Below are 13,587 nucleotides of genomic sequence, written 5' to 3' on the forward strand. Positions count from 1 at the left end.
TTATATGTGTAGTAAAAAGGATAACAGTATTTCGATTTTTCCTTGTATTTATGTAATATATACATAAATTAACACTATCATTAGATCAAATACGAATAATGACAATCATTTCCGGAGCGTTGCAAGCGACACTCCGTGTCAGTTAATAACAGCAGGTAATATAAGCACAATTGTATATTTAGGATGAAAAATAAATAACAAGTAAAAATATATTACAAACATCGTATAAAACATACTAAATAGTAATAAAAAACATGAAAATATATCATCTGTATAATATATACAGAATATTACAACTAATGACTGTATTGGTATAATAATACGGTAAGGTAGTTAGTTAGTGGAATTAGATTAACGGAAATAACTGTCACTCTGAATGAGATACGCTAATCCAAGCTGAACGAAGTCACCAAAAAAATCTCATTCGCAATTGTTTGGACACGTTACAGGTCCAAGTTCTTTGGTGAGTCCGCCGAGTTGGCGCTAATCGAGATGTGAAATAGCTGAGTACAAATCAGATACAAATCATCCATCCACATCCAGAAGCTTGTACAGGGGATACTGGACACCGGATTTTTTGGCACTGATTGCAATCTATTTAAATGATATTCAATGGATATGATGGGAACATGATCACTGGTACAGATTAATGCAAAATGGAATGACGGTTTTAAAATCTATGTCTGATCTTGTAACAAAAACTATGTACAACATCACGGATTTTTAGTTAGATCAGATTAGATTAGTGTGTTGTTTAGTAAAAAGCTTAAAATCTCTTATCCATTCATTCTCACCGCTAATATTGGGGCTTTCTAAATTAAGTCAATTGGGGTTTCACAAATATAAAAAAACCCTTAAACATTTTGCAATCAGGACCGCACTTTGTACTAGATAAATCGGCAAATAAACAGTGTTCTACAAGCTCAACAGATTGACAGCACCGGGTGAGGCACGCGTGGGTTTCGTACAGTTCCTCGTCAAGCCAATCGAATTGTTCATTTGAAAGCTGATGTTTTATGTATTTTTACAAAATCGAAATGTTTATCCGGCGAACGATTGCTCACCATTTTACACTAAATCTTTGAAATGGTAAATTGATTGGATCGACTGAAAACTACCCGATTAATACTGACCATCGCCAACTGCCACATTCAACAATATACTCGCTGGTAACCCAACAGATAAACAACAATTTTAATGTACAATTAATAATACTATAAGTTATTTACGGTACAGGTTCTGGTTTTTGTTTCTTATTTTCAGTTCATTAAAGCTCATATGTCATATCATACACATGTGTCTCGGATTTGTACAAACGAGGATTCCCCGCAGTCGCGCCCGCCTTCGAGAAACGAATTGTTCGAGTTGAAGGCAGATTTGTGCAGTTCTCAAGTATATTCTGTGATGTACTTATTCAACTAAATTAACTTCAACTCTGCTCTAAATAAAAAAGGGCCACCCACATCGACAAATAATAATAGTAATAGATTATTACTCACCTTTAGTGTAGTCATTTATGTGACATCGTATTACTTGTTAAAAAATAATAATAAAATTATCATGTTTTTTGTTTTAGTATTTGCTTGTACTTAGATTTTGATATTGTCTTATTTGGTGATTACCAAGTTTCATCACCATTTCATCGTAAATATGATGAAACAACTGACATTTTTTTTTTAATTTGGACAACAAGTTATTTTGGGTATTAACTTTGTTATTTATATATTAAAAATACTTTATTTAATTTTGTCTTTCAGCATAACTTAAACTTTCCAACACTACATTTATTATGTATGACTAGTGACAATAATAGTTAACAATCTGTGTGAAAGAAAATTAAACATTAAAACGAGTAAATTCCTATACACGAATGTTTAACAACAAAACGACCAATACCAACGCACAATTATATCCGCCTCCAACCCGTCCAACACCCCAGAAACGATCGCAAAACCGGCATATACGGCGCGCATGTGCGGGGGATCCTGAGGGACTGCGGCGTACGCGACTTCATGAAAAAGGGCCGACTGGTTGGCGGGGCGAAGTGGACTGTTCAAGGGGGCACATACTCATTGATGGGGTCTACAATCGGGGATTCCGGAGGCGTTGGTTGCATTGGTGCGCCTTGGCCGCAGTCGAACACTACATGGTTAGTGAGTGTTGCGTAGTCGTGTCGTCTACTTGACATCGGTCGTCGCCTCGTATCAGGATCGTATGTCCTCGGGTCGACGATCAGTCGCGATACGCAGCAGTCCGTTGAATTCCGCGTCTAGGGTCTGCCTCGCCTTAAAGAATTACCACATTACAAATTGTTCATGTCCTACAAGAATGGTGCAAATAAATTTTACGTACTTGAGTATTTTGTGTTGGAATTTGCAGCGCTAGAGCCATGTTGTTCGCATCGAAATTCTCATCCAACGCAATTAAAGCACCATGTATACCTGATTCTAATAAATTATTACAATATTCCTGAAATTACAACAAATACATTAACAATCAATAAATATTCGGGTTAGATTGTTCAACCTTTAATCCTATTGTAGCTACCCATCTTATTAGTCGTTCGTTACTCCACACTAGAAGGTCCGAAATGGAGTTTTCACAGTTTTTCCTTCTCTCCTCTAAAAGATGTCTATCGTAATTTAACCTTTTTAAACATGATATGCCATACTGAAGACTAGTTCTATAAACAAATAAAAGTATATTTTACTGAAACACGCCTCAACCTTACTGGCAAATACCTATGAAAGCTGTCAACCATCTTGAGCTGCCCTCGAAGGTCCTTTTTGGTGAGATGGTCAAGCATACGGGCGTCTACCAGGCACTCCATGAACGTGGTGCGATATTGGGGCAGACCAAGGGCTGGTAACCAGCTGTTGCCGATCCATTCGTGATTCATGTCGCCGAAGGCCAAAGTTGTGCGTGAGGTCTTCGGCGCCGAAGGCGATGTCAGTGACACCATCTCCTGAATGGCCAGCCTTAGTTTTAGCCGATGCAGCGGGTTGCTGATACCGATCTCTCGTTGAATTTCAGTATCGCTGTTTAAAAACAAAATTAATAATAAAATTACAGTACGTCAGATATGGGCAAACCTTAATGCGCTCATGATGGCACCCGATTTGACATTGGCCCGACATGCTGCCACGTACCAGGCCGGCATTCCAACCCACAGTTCGAGCCACGCCACTATCGTTGGTCCATTCCATAGAGCGAATGGAGTTCCTGCTTTCATCGCCTCAGCCAACAACTCGTGTCTGTAATCACGCTCCCTTTTACAGGACAACAATTTAAGTTTAGTTAGTCAACATCACGCACCTCTGGTAAATTTTTGTTTTCATTTTAAAATGCTTCCAAATATAATTCCATTTTTTTATAATAGAGTCGTTTTGAGGTGATGTTGCTTTCGATATTGGTTAGTAAAGCCCCACATATACAGCTTATTATTGTGACAGACATAGCTTAGTGCAAGTATGTGTAAAAAATTTAATACGAAATAAAATTACGAAAATTCCTCAATTTTATATTAATAACTATTCCGTACAATTATGATTCGTAAGTTTATTTCTAAAACACTAGGCCACAGATTACATTAAAGATGTAAAAAATGTTATACAAGTCGACATAGATGCGCCACCAACTTCGTGAGAAAGCGTGATTTAAGGCTTGGTGCATGTATAACTAATCTGTGACCTTGTCGGTAAAAAAGTGATTTTTTTATTAAACAATTACGTACTTATCCTTATTTATCAAAAAACGTGTAAAGCTGTCAACAGTTAGTTTATTGCATTATTGTAAGCATTTTAAATTGTTGTAAAATATGTTCATATCAATAACTAAAGTTGTTTGAATTTAATATTAAATGTTAGATTAAGGTTAATAGTAATATTTCCAAACAACGTAGTTCAGCCAACTCACCAATTACCAATAGCTACACACTACTGATAATGTGTAATGAGTCAGCTAAAGCAATTATATTAAAAGAAGTAAAATAATAGTATACAAAGACCCACTTCTTCTTTTGTCTGCGATCGAAGTCGCCCTTCTGGCCCATTTTGCTCGAAATGCTCATTGTATCGCTGATATCTCCATCAGCCATACCAATACTGCTTTGGCTAAGAGTTAAGCTGCTTTCGGTACCACCCATTTCTTTTCCTTTCACCTAAAATAGTCAATCAAATAAAACACTGATGAATTATCAGTGAGTTGCCAGCCATACCTTTTCCTTTTTGCTAAAGAATCGTCCCAAAGATGACTTGATGCCCTTCTTTTTCTGCGCAGCGGACGACATATCCCGGGACACGCCTACCATGCTGCCGTCACGACCCGGCGTTCCGACACCGCCAAGACCGCCACCCAGACTGTTCTTGTGCAGGCTCTCCTGGCTGCTGTGACGAGAAGACAATGGTGATGGAGGTGTGTGTGTCTGTCCGTGCCTAAACACACTACACTCTACTGTCTAAGCTCTATCTCTAAATGTCCCAGTGCGGGGGAATACTCGGAAGGATGGGGAATACTTTTTGTTATTTGACATGTGTAGGGAACTAAAGAATGGTGGGGACACAAAACTACCATGCACAAAAATTTTAAAAGACTCATGGTACTTTGTACATACGTGATATTTGACTATGTAATTAATATTTATAAAAATGATGAATGATAGTTACCTTCGAAATAAAATGATTAAAAAAAGCTACTAACTGACTGAAAGCATTAACTAGCTATTCAAACCTTATAAACATCAAAATTTCAGATGTTACTCGAATTAATAATAAATAAAACATAATTACGTATTTCTGAAATTTTGAGTATGTTTAAGAAAACTATGAAAAATATATTTACAATAGAAAAAATACTCCAATATTAACACTTATTGAATGAAATGTTTCCTTGTAGGTATATACAAAGTTTTTCAATGTGTGCAAAATGTTTGGAGTTTAGGTGCAATTCAACAATAACAACAGTAATAACCTGTATGCCACTCCAGGTGGTAAGCCACTTGCACCTGTCCTCCTTTTGATAGCATGGCAGAAGAATTTGACATATTAGTATAATGAAGACATTTTAGTATATTATTTTGTAAATTGTACACTCAGTATCATCACCAACGAGTGTACTCAATACTTTTTACATACCTTCTGAGTTCTTCTTGGCTATGAGCTAGTGCTTGTGCCACCCTCTCAAGTCGCATGGACCTCGCCGTCAGAGGAGAGGCGCCACCGCCACTGCTGCTGTCTCCCATATGCATGTCCTCCCTGGACATCTCGGATGAAAGCGGTGCCAACTGCAGCTGAACCGACGCACGAGAAAAAAAGGAACATATTAGAGAAGTCGGCCGCTTATTTGTCGATGAAAGTTACATGTAATTATCAGACACACAGGCATGCAGCTAGTGAATAGAGATAAATGTGCGTGTGATGTATTTGTTAAAGCCGACAAAATACTCCTTCGATTTGGTCAACACCCCCCGACGTGATCGGTTCTGGTCACTGGTGGAGCACCGTCACCCATTGCCCTTGTTAAATCTACGGTACTTATACATATTTACTTGTAATAAAATAATCTTTCATTATGTGGTCTCTATATACTAAATTTATCGTAAACAAGTTAATTAATAAATGTTGACAAATGGGTGACGGTTCCTGTGATAGCACTAAGTTGAAAGTTCAAAGCAGCAAGATCAGACTTCTGGCAGTGCTGCCAAACGCTCTCATGTTTAAGTTAAACCGAATTACGAAGGAGGACAGGACATGTTCATAACAAACCTGACTAGACGGCAATGATTCTGATAACGTGCCGGGACTCAGTGTGGAATGATATTGTTGCAAATGCGCCGGAGACATTGATGCTGGTGCCTATAACATTACAGGTTCACAAACCAACCTCAAGTTAACAACGCGCGCACTTGACGCACACTTTCACCGGAACAGAAAAATCAAGGGTTACATTCGAAGCCACACCCAATAATTCCTTGTGATTTTTATTAATTAACATTGGACTTCGAAGGCTTCCGATTGAGATTCGTCCAGTCAAATGATGATCTGTGCGCGTCTGTTGTAGCGTCACCATTGTGTTGGCTTTATAACGACTGAAGGAAATGAAATTGTGCGATTGATGTCGGAAATGAATGCATGCCATCCAACAACTTGAAGAATTCACCACCATCACTATCACATGTTAAAATACCAGGCTAAAAATTAAACTCTACAGTTGAACAATTAATAATTGTTGTCTTTCTTATTTAATGTTTAGTCTGGTCAAGGACAAGTTAACAGAAAACACTAAAAGCACACCATATGACCCATTTCAGCTAAGTTATCAGACAATTTGTTAGTTCTATTTGCTATTCTAGTTGCTAAGTTATTGTTTCCTGGGAAATTATAAGCATAAGAATCTATTTTGAATACTGTTTACTCTTTTATTTAATATTTCTTTCAATATATCGGTAGAAACTGGGTAGATAGATAGGAAAAATCCACCGTGGTGAATTCTTGTAATAAAAATAAAAAAGCTGGTGATGGGTCCATAAAAGAATAATTAGTGAAGTACTCATAATTAGAAGAAAATAAAATGTTATAGTATCAAAATAAACTAAAGATTTAAGTTATGTATGACTTAATTTAATGTAAGACCTGGAATATGGATAAATTGAGAAAGAACATGGCATGGACCCATTACCTAGTAAAAGAAGCATTTACAGAGTTGGTGAAAAAAAAATAGTGGTAAATATACAAGACTTCAAAAAAAACTGTCGAATGGACAGAAGAAAGGAGTGGACCCAGCTCACCGTGTGATACTTATGCAAATAGTCCCTTTGCGGCGAGTGGTGCGACTTAGGCGTCGATCTACCGCTTACAGGTGGACTTTGTCGTTCGAGACTGCGACCACGCGCCAGCAGATTCATGTGTTCCATGCTGCCAACGCGGGATTCCAGCTCCTCGGCCCGCGCCTCCGTGTTCTGCTTCTCCTCCTGGATCAGACGGATCTCGTTGTTGATGGCGTCCAACTGATCCTGAAGCATCATGGCCAAGGTTTGGGCGTCGGTGTGGCCCGACGGCGACAGCATGTCGGCCGTGCTGAAGATGCTGTCGTTGTCGTCGCCCTCCGCATCGCTGGACACGTCAAACGCCTGAAAGTCCAACAAGTTCATACAGGTTATTTTATTATTTCTTGTTGCAGGACTGGTCTCACTTGTTGTACGTTGGCTAAGACGTGGGCTTGTTGCAGTTTCTCCCACTCGTGTTCGGCCATCGATCGAGAGGGGAACGGCATTTTCGGCTCCTCATCGATGGGTGTTCGACTCTTGTTCTGTCTACGGGGCAGCGAGTGTGTGTCGAAACTCGAATGACTAGCGCTACGTGAAAAGCCGTTGGGGTCTACTCCGTTGGGTGACAATGACCTCGTGAGGGCATCCGTTTGCTACATTAAAATTTAATTAAAACAACCGTCACTTTAAAACTCAAAACAACACACCTGAATATTGTAGGCGATCTCCTGCTGTAGCATCTGCCTCTTAACGTTGTCGATCTCCAGCCGGGACTTGGCCAGTTCCTTCATGATGTCACCCTTCTGACATTCCAAGTCCTCCATGAGCTTCCGTGTCTTGTCCAGCTCCTGCGTGAGGTTGTTCTTCTCTTGCAACGCGTGCATCCTCTCTTTGAGGTGATCCTGCAGCCTATCGTTGGACTCCGACAGCAGCTTGTCGACGGTGGCCGACAGCCGTGAGTTGTGGTCCTCGTTCATCTTGAGACGCTGATTCAGCCGGACCAGTTCGGCATTCTTTTCGTCGAGGTTCGCCTCCAGCCGCTGGATACGGTCTTCGGCGGAGCCGTGACGTTCTTGCGCCTGAAAAATGAGCGGCCGAGTGGCGGAACGTGAATCACCGATTTAGGCACGTTTGCACGATGATTTTATGTTATGGACGTTATGGAAGTGTGCGGTTTTATTAGATTTGTTTAAGATAATTATAGACTTTCATGTAAATTTTAAACATTCTAAATATATCGTGCCAAATTAAATAATCTCGCTAACGTACTCAAATACATGTCTGGCAGGTCATTATATAAACTCTTTTGTCTGTTTAATTCAATTAAATAATATTATTTTTTGTTTAAAAAGGTGCAAAATATTGGAATAGTGTCAATAAAAGTATAAATGGAATGTGGCAGAAGAATCGTCCAATTTTGAGGTGTCTCTTGTTTGACTTCCAACATTATTACTGGATAAGTAATCCTTAACCGGGACTAAAAGACGAAGGACAAAAGTTTTTTTTATACCAAAAAATAATAATTAAAATTTAGTATTGTATTATTTAATTTTTAAACTTGTTGGATTTCTTTTGCCTACATATAATGAGAATATGAGATAATGCTGAACATTTAAAATATTTGCTCTAATAATATTTCTAACTATGGGGATTTTTTAATACATCTAAGGATTATGCTAGTCATAGCAGCTCATACGTCTAGTTTCAGCATATTCCCATCCAAGAAATCTTATATTCTATCATACAATATCGACCATATCACTACAAAAACTTCAAAGTAGTATGTATAACCAAATAAATCAATATGCAATAGTATCTTTTTGTAGTGAATGGACGATATAAACATTAATCATGCAATAAATTTATAATCAAGTGCCTTAAAACCATAATAAATATTGGTCCAAAAATGTTTCTTATTAATCAAATTTATTTTCATTTTGGTTAGCTCAAGGCTCACTTGTTCATCTATTTCTAGTCTCATCTATTACATCTAAAGCTTCATTATCACGGAAATATCGCATTAATAACGGGAAAGGTATTATGTAATTGTAAAACACTACAAAGTGGCAAGTAATTAAAATAAAATTTATTACTTTACACATTACTAAAAGAAACTTAATCTATATGTAAAAGCTTCAAATTGGATTGAAATTAAATTATGGATGGGTTCAGTTACAGAGAAAAGTTTACTTTAAGTTATATCTATTAGATTAACAAACACTTGAGGTGTACAGAACGGATGCTAGACATTTGATAGACATTTGATGTTTTCTCATTTTATCCTCAAACATTGCACTACTTTCAAGAGATACGTTTCACCTCAAATAATCTAATAAAAACACCATGTTTATTGTTATTTTACATGATACTCGAGACGAAATGAACTTGTATGTAACAAAGCAACGAAAATAATCTTTCACCAATTAAGCAATGAATGAGTTGGTTAATCCAGTTACATTACACCTATCCCGTGAGAGAACAGCTGACAGATTTGGTGTTGAACAGGGACAACAATTGGAAAGACAAAATGGGTAAAGAGTGTCTGTGCCCATAATAAATAACACAACGAGCAAGAACGCTAACAGTAAGAGAACTGCGGGTAAGTAAGGTAAGTAAAACATCGAGTGATAAGTGAGCTGAGAGCCTCGTACCTGGGGTCTCACCTGATTCAGCGCCTCCATGCGCTGCTTCAGTTGTTCCTCGATTTCCGGTAACTTTGAATACTGTGCAAGTTTCTGCTCGGCCAGTTCAAGTTTCTCTTGAATGGCGGCAATCTTCTCTTCGTGCAACTGAAACGCCACAAAACAATCGTCAAATTCATAATACAGGTTAGTGGGACAAACTCACCTTGATCTGAGCCTCCTTGTGCTGCAGTTCCTGTTCGAGTTTCTCGTTGAGGTCGTGCAGCGACGTGGACTCGCGCTGCGCGTTCAAATACCGCTTCTCCAGAGTCGCTATACGTTCCTCCTGGTCCTCCTTCTGGGCCACGTTCTCCCGAAGGTCGCGCTGCAGCTTCGAGTTGGCATCCTGCGATTTGAGCAGCTCTTTCTGGGCCTTGGCCAAGTTCTCCTCCAGCTCACCGACGCGGTTCTGCATCTCCACGACGCGCCGCTGCCACGTGTTAATCTCGCCAGTCTAAACAAATTAAAGTGTGAACGTTACCAGGTTAGATTGTTGCCGATTGTAGCAAGGCAAAATTATTTGTTACGTGTAAAACTTTTGTTTTCTTAATGTGGGAAATTAAAAACATTGATGTTATAATTAGTAGTTGATCATTAATATGTTTTTGATTATTAATGTGCTTGAACTTTTTTGATTACCTATATTATCTGAGACGATTTTATTAACAACCATTTTATAACATTCCCATAACAATATGACTACGATATTTGACTCATTGAATCAGCATTGAAAACTGATATCTGAGAACAGAAAAAACATATTAAAACAAATCCCCTCAAACATTTTGCTTTGCATTTATTTGTGCTAAATCCCTACCGCCAAGTCTACATCTACAGGCCTAAAAAGATGTACGCAGAGAGATGCGTAGAGAGAAAAAAAATAATAATAAACACTGAATTGGAGGTGGGTAACTCACCTGCTGTTCGAGCGCCGTTTGTAGGTCGGCAATTCGGGCGGCGCTGTCTGTGTCTGTCGCCTCGACGCCCCCATTGGTGAGTCTGGGCTTCTGCGCAGCCTGCGTTCGCAACAACAACATGCAATCACGTCACAACAACATTCAGTATCTGCACTGAACCGCTAAGAAACAATTCTGAGGTTATTGAGTTCGCGTTTTGTTTCTCTTTGGTTGAGTCGGATAAGTAGAAATAATATTGGTACACATGCATAGTATATGTTGACTCAGGAGGAGGTATATAAATGTTGTAAATTGATGTGTTATACAGTACGTGAACTGTGCCAGTTTTGTAATATAAAATGTCTGATAACTTGGTACAATGTTTTAGAAGTGTATAATAATTTTGTATTGTTTTTCTTGTAGTATAATAATTAAAATGCCCAAATAATATTACTGTAAAGCATGAAAGAAGCTCAATGAAAAGGCCAAAATACAAACATTGAAAATACAAAAATTACAGAATACAGCCCGAGTATAAAGTATGATTGAAAAATCACTCAAATCACATAAAAAAGTTGTGATAATCGAGTGATTTGTTCACAAGTTCAGAAAACACATTGACGATACATATTGAATAAATGTACGGTAAGCGATAGAATGAAAGCTCCACGTAAATAATTAATTCTGAGAGTATGACATGCCGATGAAGGTAACGAAGTAAAATATGACAAGCTCACCTTATTGTTAACATTTATTATTTGGTCCCCTATTTCAACTTGTCCGTTTTCTTTGGGCTTGTCTTCGACAGCAGGTACATTGGTTGGTATAAGTCCTTGTTTGTATTGTTGCAGTTCTTCTTTGGTTGCAGCTAGTTCCTCTTCTAACTTGGAGTTTCCCTCTAACGCTACTCTCAGTCTCTCTCGAACCTAAAATAGACGTTTATTAATAAAAAATGTCCTTTAAATGACCAAGTATGTTACCTTTTCGTCTAAGGCTTTGTGATGTTCGAATAAACTCTTGAGAGCTTTGAGCACTTCGACTTCGCTGGAAACGCCCGATTGAGCGGCCGCCTGCCTCTTTACCACGGTCATCCTCAAGGACCGCTCGTGTCGCGACACCAAACATTCCAAATGTTCTAATAATAACTGGAAAGAGAAGCCAAAGTTTAGTTTAGGAATTCATAAAACAATAAACGCTTGAGTTGTTTGCTTAAACTATGCGCATCGGTTAAAAGTAATTTTCGGACCGTTCCTCAGATGCCTCAGCTTAGTGTGAAAAACATCAAAGTACCGGAAAATTGAAATCATTCGCCGGGTCTTTGTTCAGTTACACCCTCGTTAATTTTCCCTTTAGTAAGCAATAATCCCTTCCGGGTATTGGAGAATTGGGGGGATTATCAACCCACTGACAGGTATCTAAGACTTAACTTAGGAAGACGGTATGCACTGGAATAAGTTTTCAAACTACGATTGCAAACCGTTTCTACAATGACATTGTATAGCTTGTTGAAGCCGGCCAGGGAATTACGTGCACGAACTGTTGATACCGGCATGCATGTTTGTGCACGGTGTACCGTGGCATTAAGGGATCGACGTGCGGCCATGTCGCGAGATCGGCTTTCGCGGTGGCCGCATGATTAGCCCCGTATCATCGCAGCCAAGCCACGCCGAGCGGCAAATTAATATCGTAAGCGCCGATGAGCGGGCTCGTATGCGCACAAGGGGGGGCCGACCGACGGGGGTCAGACTTAAACCGACACAAACTTGATTAATGTGCCAGGTTATCGCACACCTTCCCGTCACACGTAGAGTGCCACGATGTTTCGGCCTAATATATATTTTAATACGCGTCGTATGATTGATTTTCTTTATTAAACACCCCCATTGTTCCCTAAACTGTTGGAAATTTATTTTACCCACCCTTTTCTCAATTAAAATACATTCCACAAAATAACCAAAGCCAAGAAAATTTTTATTAAAGTTGTCCTGGGAGGCTGTACTGTTGACGTTTTCGACACCGGGCACACCGTCCCATCCCCGCAGGAACCGGCAATGATAAAGTCCGACCACAATACAGCGGGGATGTTATGAATTAAAACGGGCAACGTTCCAGCATTTCGGCGCCGTTTAATTTAACTTTTAGGCATAAAATACCGGGACTTTGAAATTTGGATGTGGATCTGGCCACCCGCAGGCAGGCCGCAAATCAATTTATGAGGACCGTGCACTTCGGAACAAGACTCAAATGTCCGTACGGTATTATTTATGTGTCAAACAGTTCCGTCCCACGTTTGTTCGAGGAAACTTATTGTTAATGCGGACTTTCCACATGCATATGCATGAGGAAAGTGCATAAGTGAAGCAGTATTTTTATATGATTTCCATATGCGGTTAAAATAACGTATTATTACGACCAATTTATCCATCAAAAAATAACAGAAATTAAATGAAACGTTTTTCTGTTAAGATGAAATAATTGCATTATTTTACAGAAAAAATATGGAAAATTATTCTACCTAGATACTTGAATTTTTCATATATTTTTATTTTACTCAAAATATTTCCAAATGAAGAAGTCTCTTCTAGATGAGTTCTAATATATACTGAAATAGTAAAAGAATCCCTCTTTTGTGATAACTATTACAAGTATAACCAACTATTCAAAAGTAAACGAGATGCTCAACAGTTTTCTATTGCTGTTCTTCAATATTTTCAGTAAACGGTGAATAGTTTTTTTGTTTATCTCACACATTAATTAAATTTTTTGAATGGAAGAAAATTTTGTTACTGTTGAAGAAAGTACAAATTGGATGCAATTTTCTATTTTTTCTTCCTATCACAACATTTTTATTTTTATCCCGACGATATCAGACAAGATATCACAAGACTCAAATTGTTTTCCACTGCTGTTCTTCAATATTTTCAGTAACAAAACAGTGAATAGTTATTCATCTCACATATTAATTAAATTTTTTGAATGGAAGAAAATTTAGTTACTGTTGAAGAAAGTACAAATTGGATGCAATTTTCTATTTTTTTCTTTCTATCACAACACTGTTGATATGTAAAATCTATTTTTTGAAAAAATATTGGATTTTATATTAATAAAACACTGAATAGTATTTTTTGAAAGTTTATCTCACATATTAAATGAATTGCTCACAACTATATATCTATTAATCAGTTTTTAGACAGAAAATGATATTGACAGAGGTTAAAAATATCTTTCAGATGAGATATCACAAGAC

The 13,587-nt window shown here is 38.2% G+C and overlaps 2 protein-coding genes across 10 annotated transcripts in view; both read right to left on the bottom strand.

The window, feature by feature from the left end:
* LOC109600372 (RNA polymerase-associated protein CTR9 homolog) overlaps positions 1–13,587 on the bottom strand; it is a 357,258-nt gene that overhangs the window by 321,428 nt on the left and 22,243 nt on the right. The gene's annotated exons all lie outside the window — the stretch shown is intronic.
* Positions 30–13,587, bottom strand: part of LOC109601646 (liprin-alpha-1) — a 168,263-nt gene continuing 154,705 nt past the window's right edge. For 2 of the 9 annotated variants that reach the window (XM_049964328.1, XM_049964321.1), the window contains exons 3-19: positions 11,321–11,485; positions 11,078–11,266; positions 10,362–10,460; positions 9,611–9,898; positions 9,415–9,552; positions 7,471–7,842; positions 7,189–7,416; positions 6,785–7,126; positions 5,763–5,852; positions 5,133–5,287; positions 4,217–4,442; positions 4,011–4,159; positions 3,093–3,269; positions 2,742–3,038; positions 2,527–2,683; positions 2,353–2,469; positions 30–2,285 (exon numbers count right to left, since the gene is read on the bottom strand). In XM_049964328.1, coding sequence (XP_049820285.1) covers positions 2,205–2,285; positions 2,353–2,469; positions 2,527–2,683; positions 2,742–3,038; positions 3,093–3,269; positions 4,011–4,159; positions 4,217–4,442; positions 5,133–5,287; positions 5,763–5,852; positions 6,785–7,126; positions 7,189–7,416; positions 7,471–7,842; positions 9,415–9,552; positions 9,611–9,898; positions 10,362–10,460; positions 11,078–11,266; positions 11,321–11,431 — 3,216 coding nt within the window. In that variant the 5' untranslated portion in view covers positions 11,432–11,485 and the 3' untranslated portion in view covers positions 30–2,204. The remainder of the gene's footprint in view (positions 2,286–2,352; positions 2,470–2,526; positions 2,684–2,741; positions 3,039–3,092; positions 3,270–4,010; positions 4,160–4,216; positions 4,443–5,132; positions 5,288–5,762; positions 5,853–6,784; positions 7,127–7,188; positions 7,417–7,470; positions 7,843–9,414; positions 9,553–9,610; positions 9,899–10,361; positions 10,461–11,077; positions 11,267–11,320; positions 11,486–13,587) is intronic. The other 7 variants (XM_049964322.1, XM_049964324.1, XM_049964323.1 and 4 more) reach the window with 7 other exon arrangements.

Source organism: Aethina tumida, chromosome 3, assembly GCF_024364675.1.
Source record: "Aethina tumida isolate Nest 87 chromosome 3, icAetTumi1.1, whole genome shotgun sequence".
NCBI lineage: Eukaryota > Metazoa > Arthropoda > Insecta > Coleoptera > Nitidulidae > Aethina > Aethina tumida.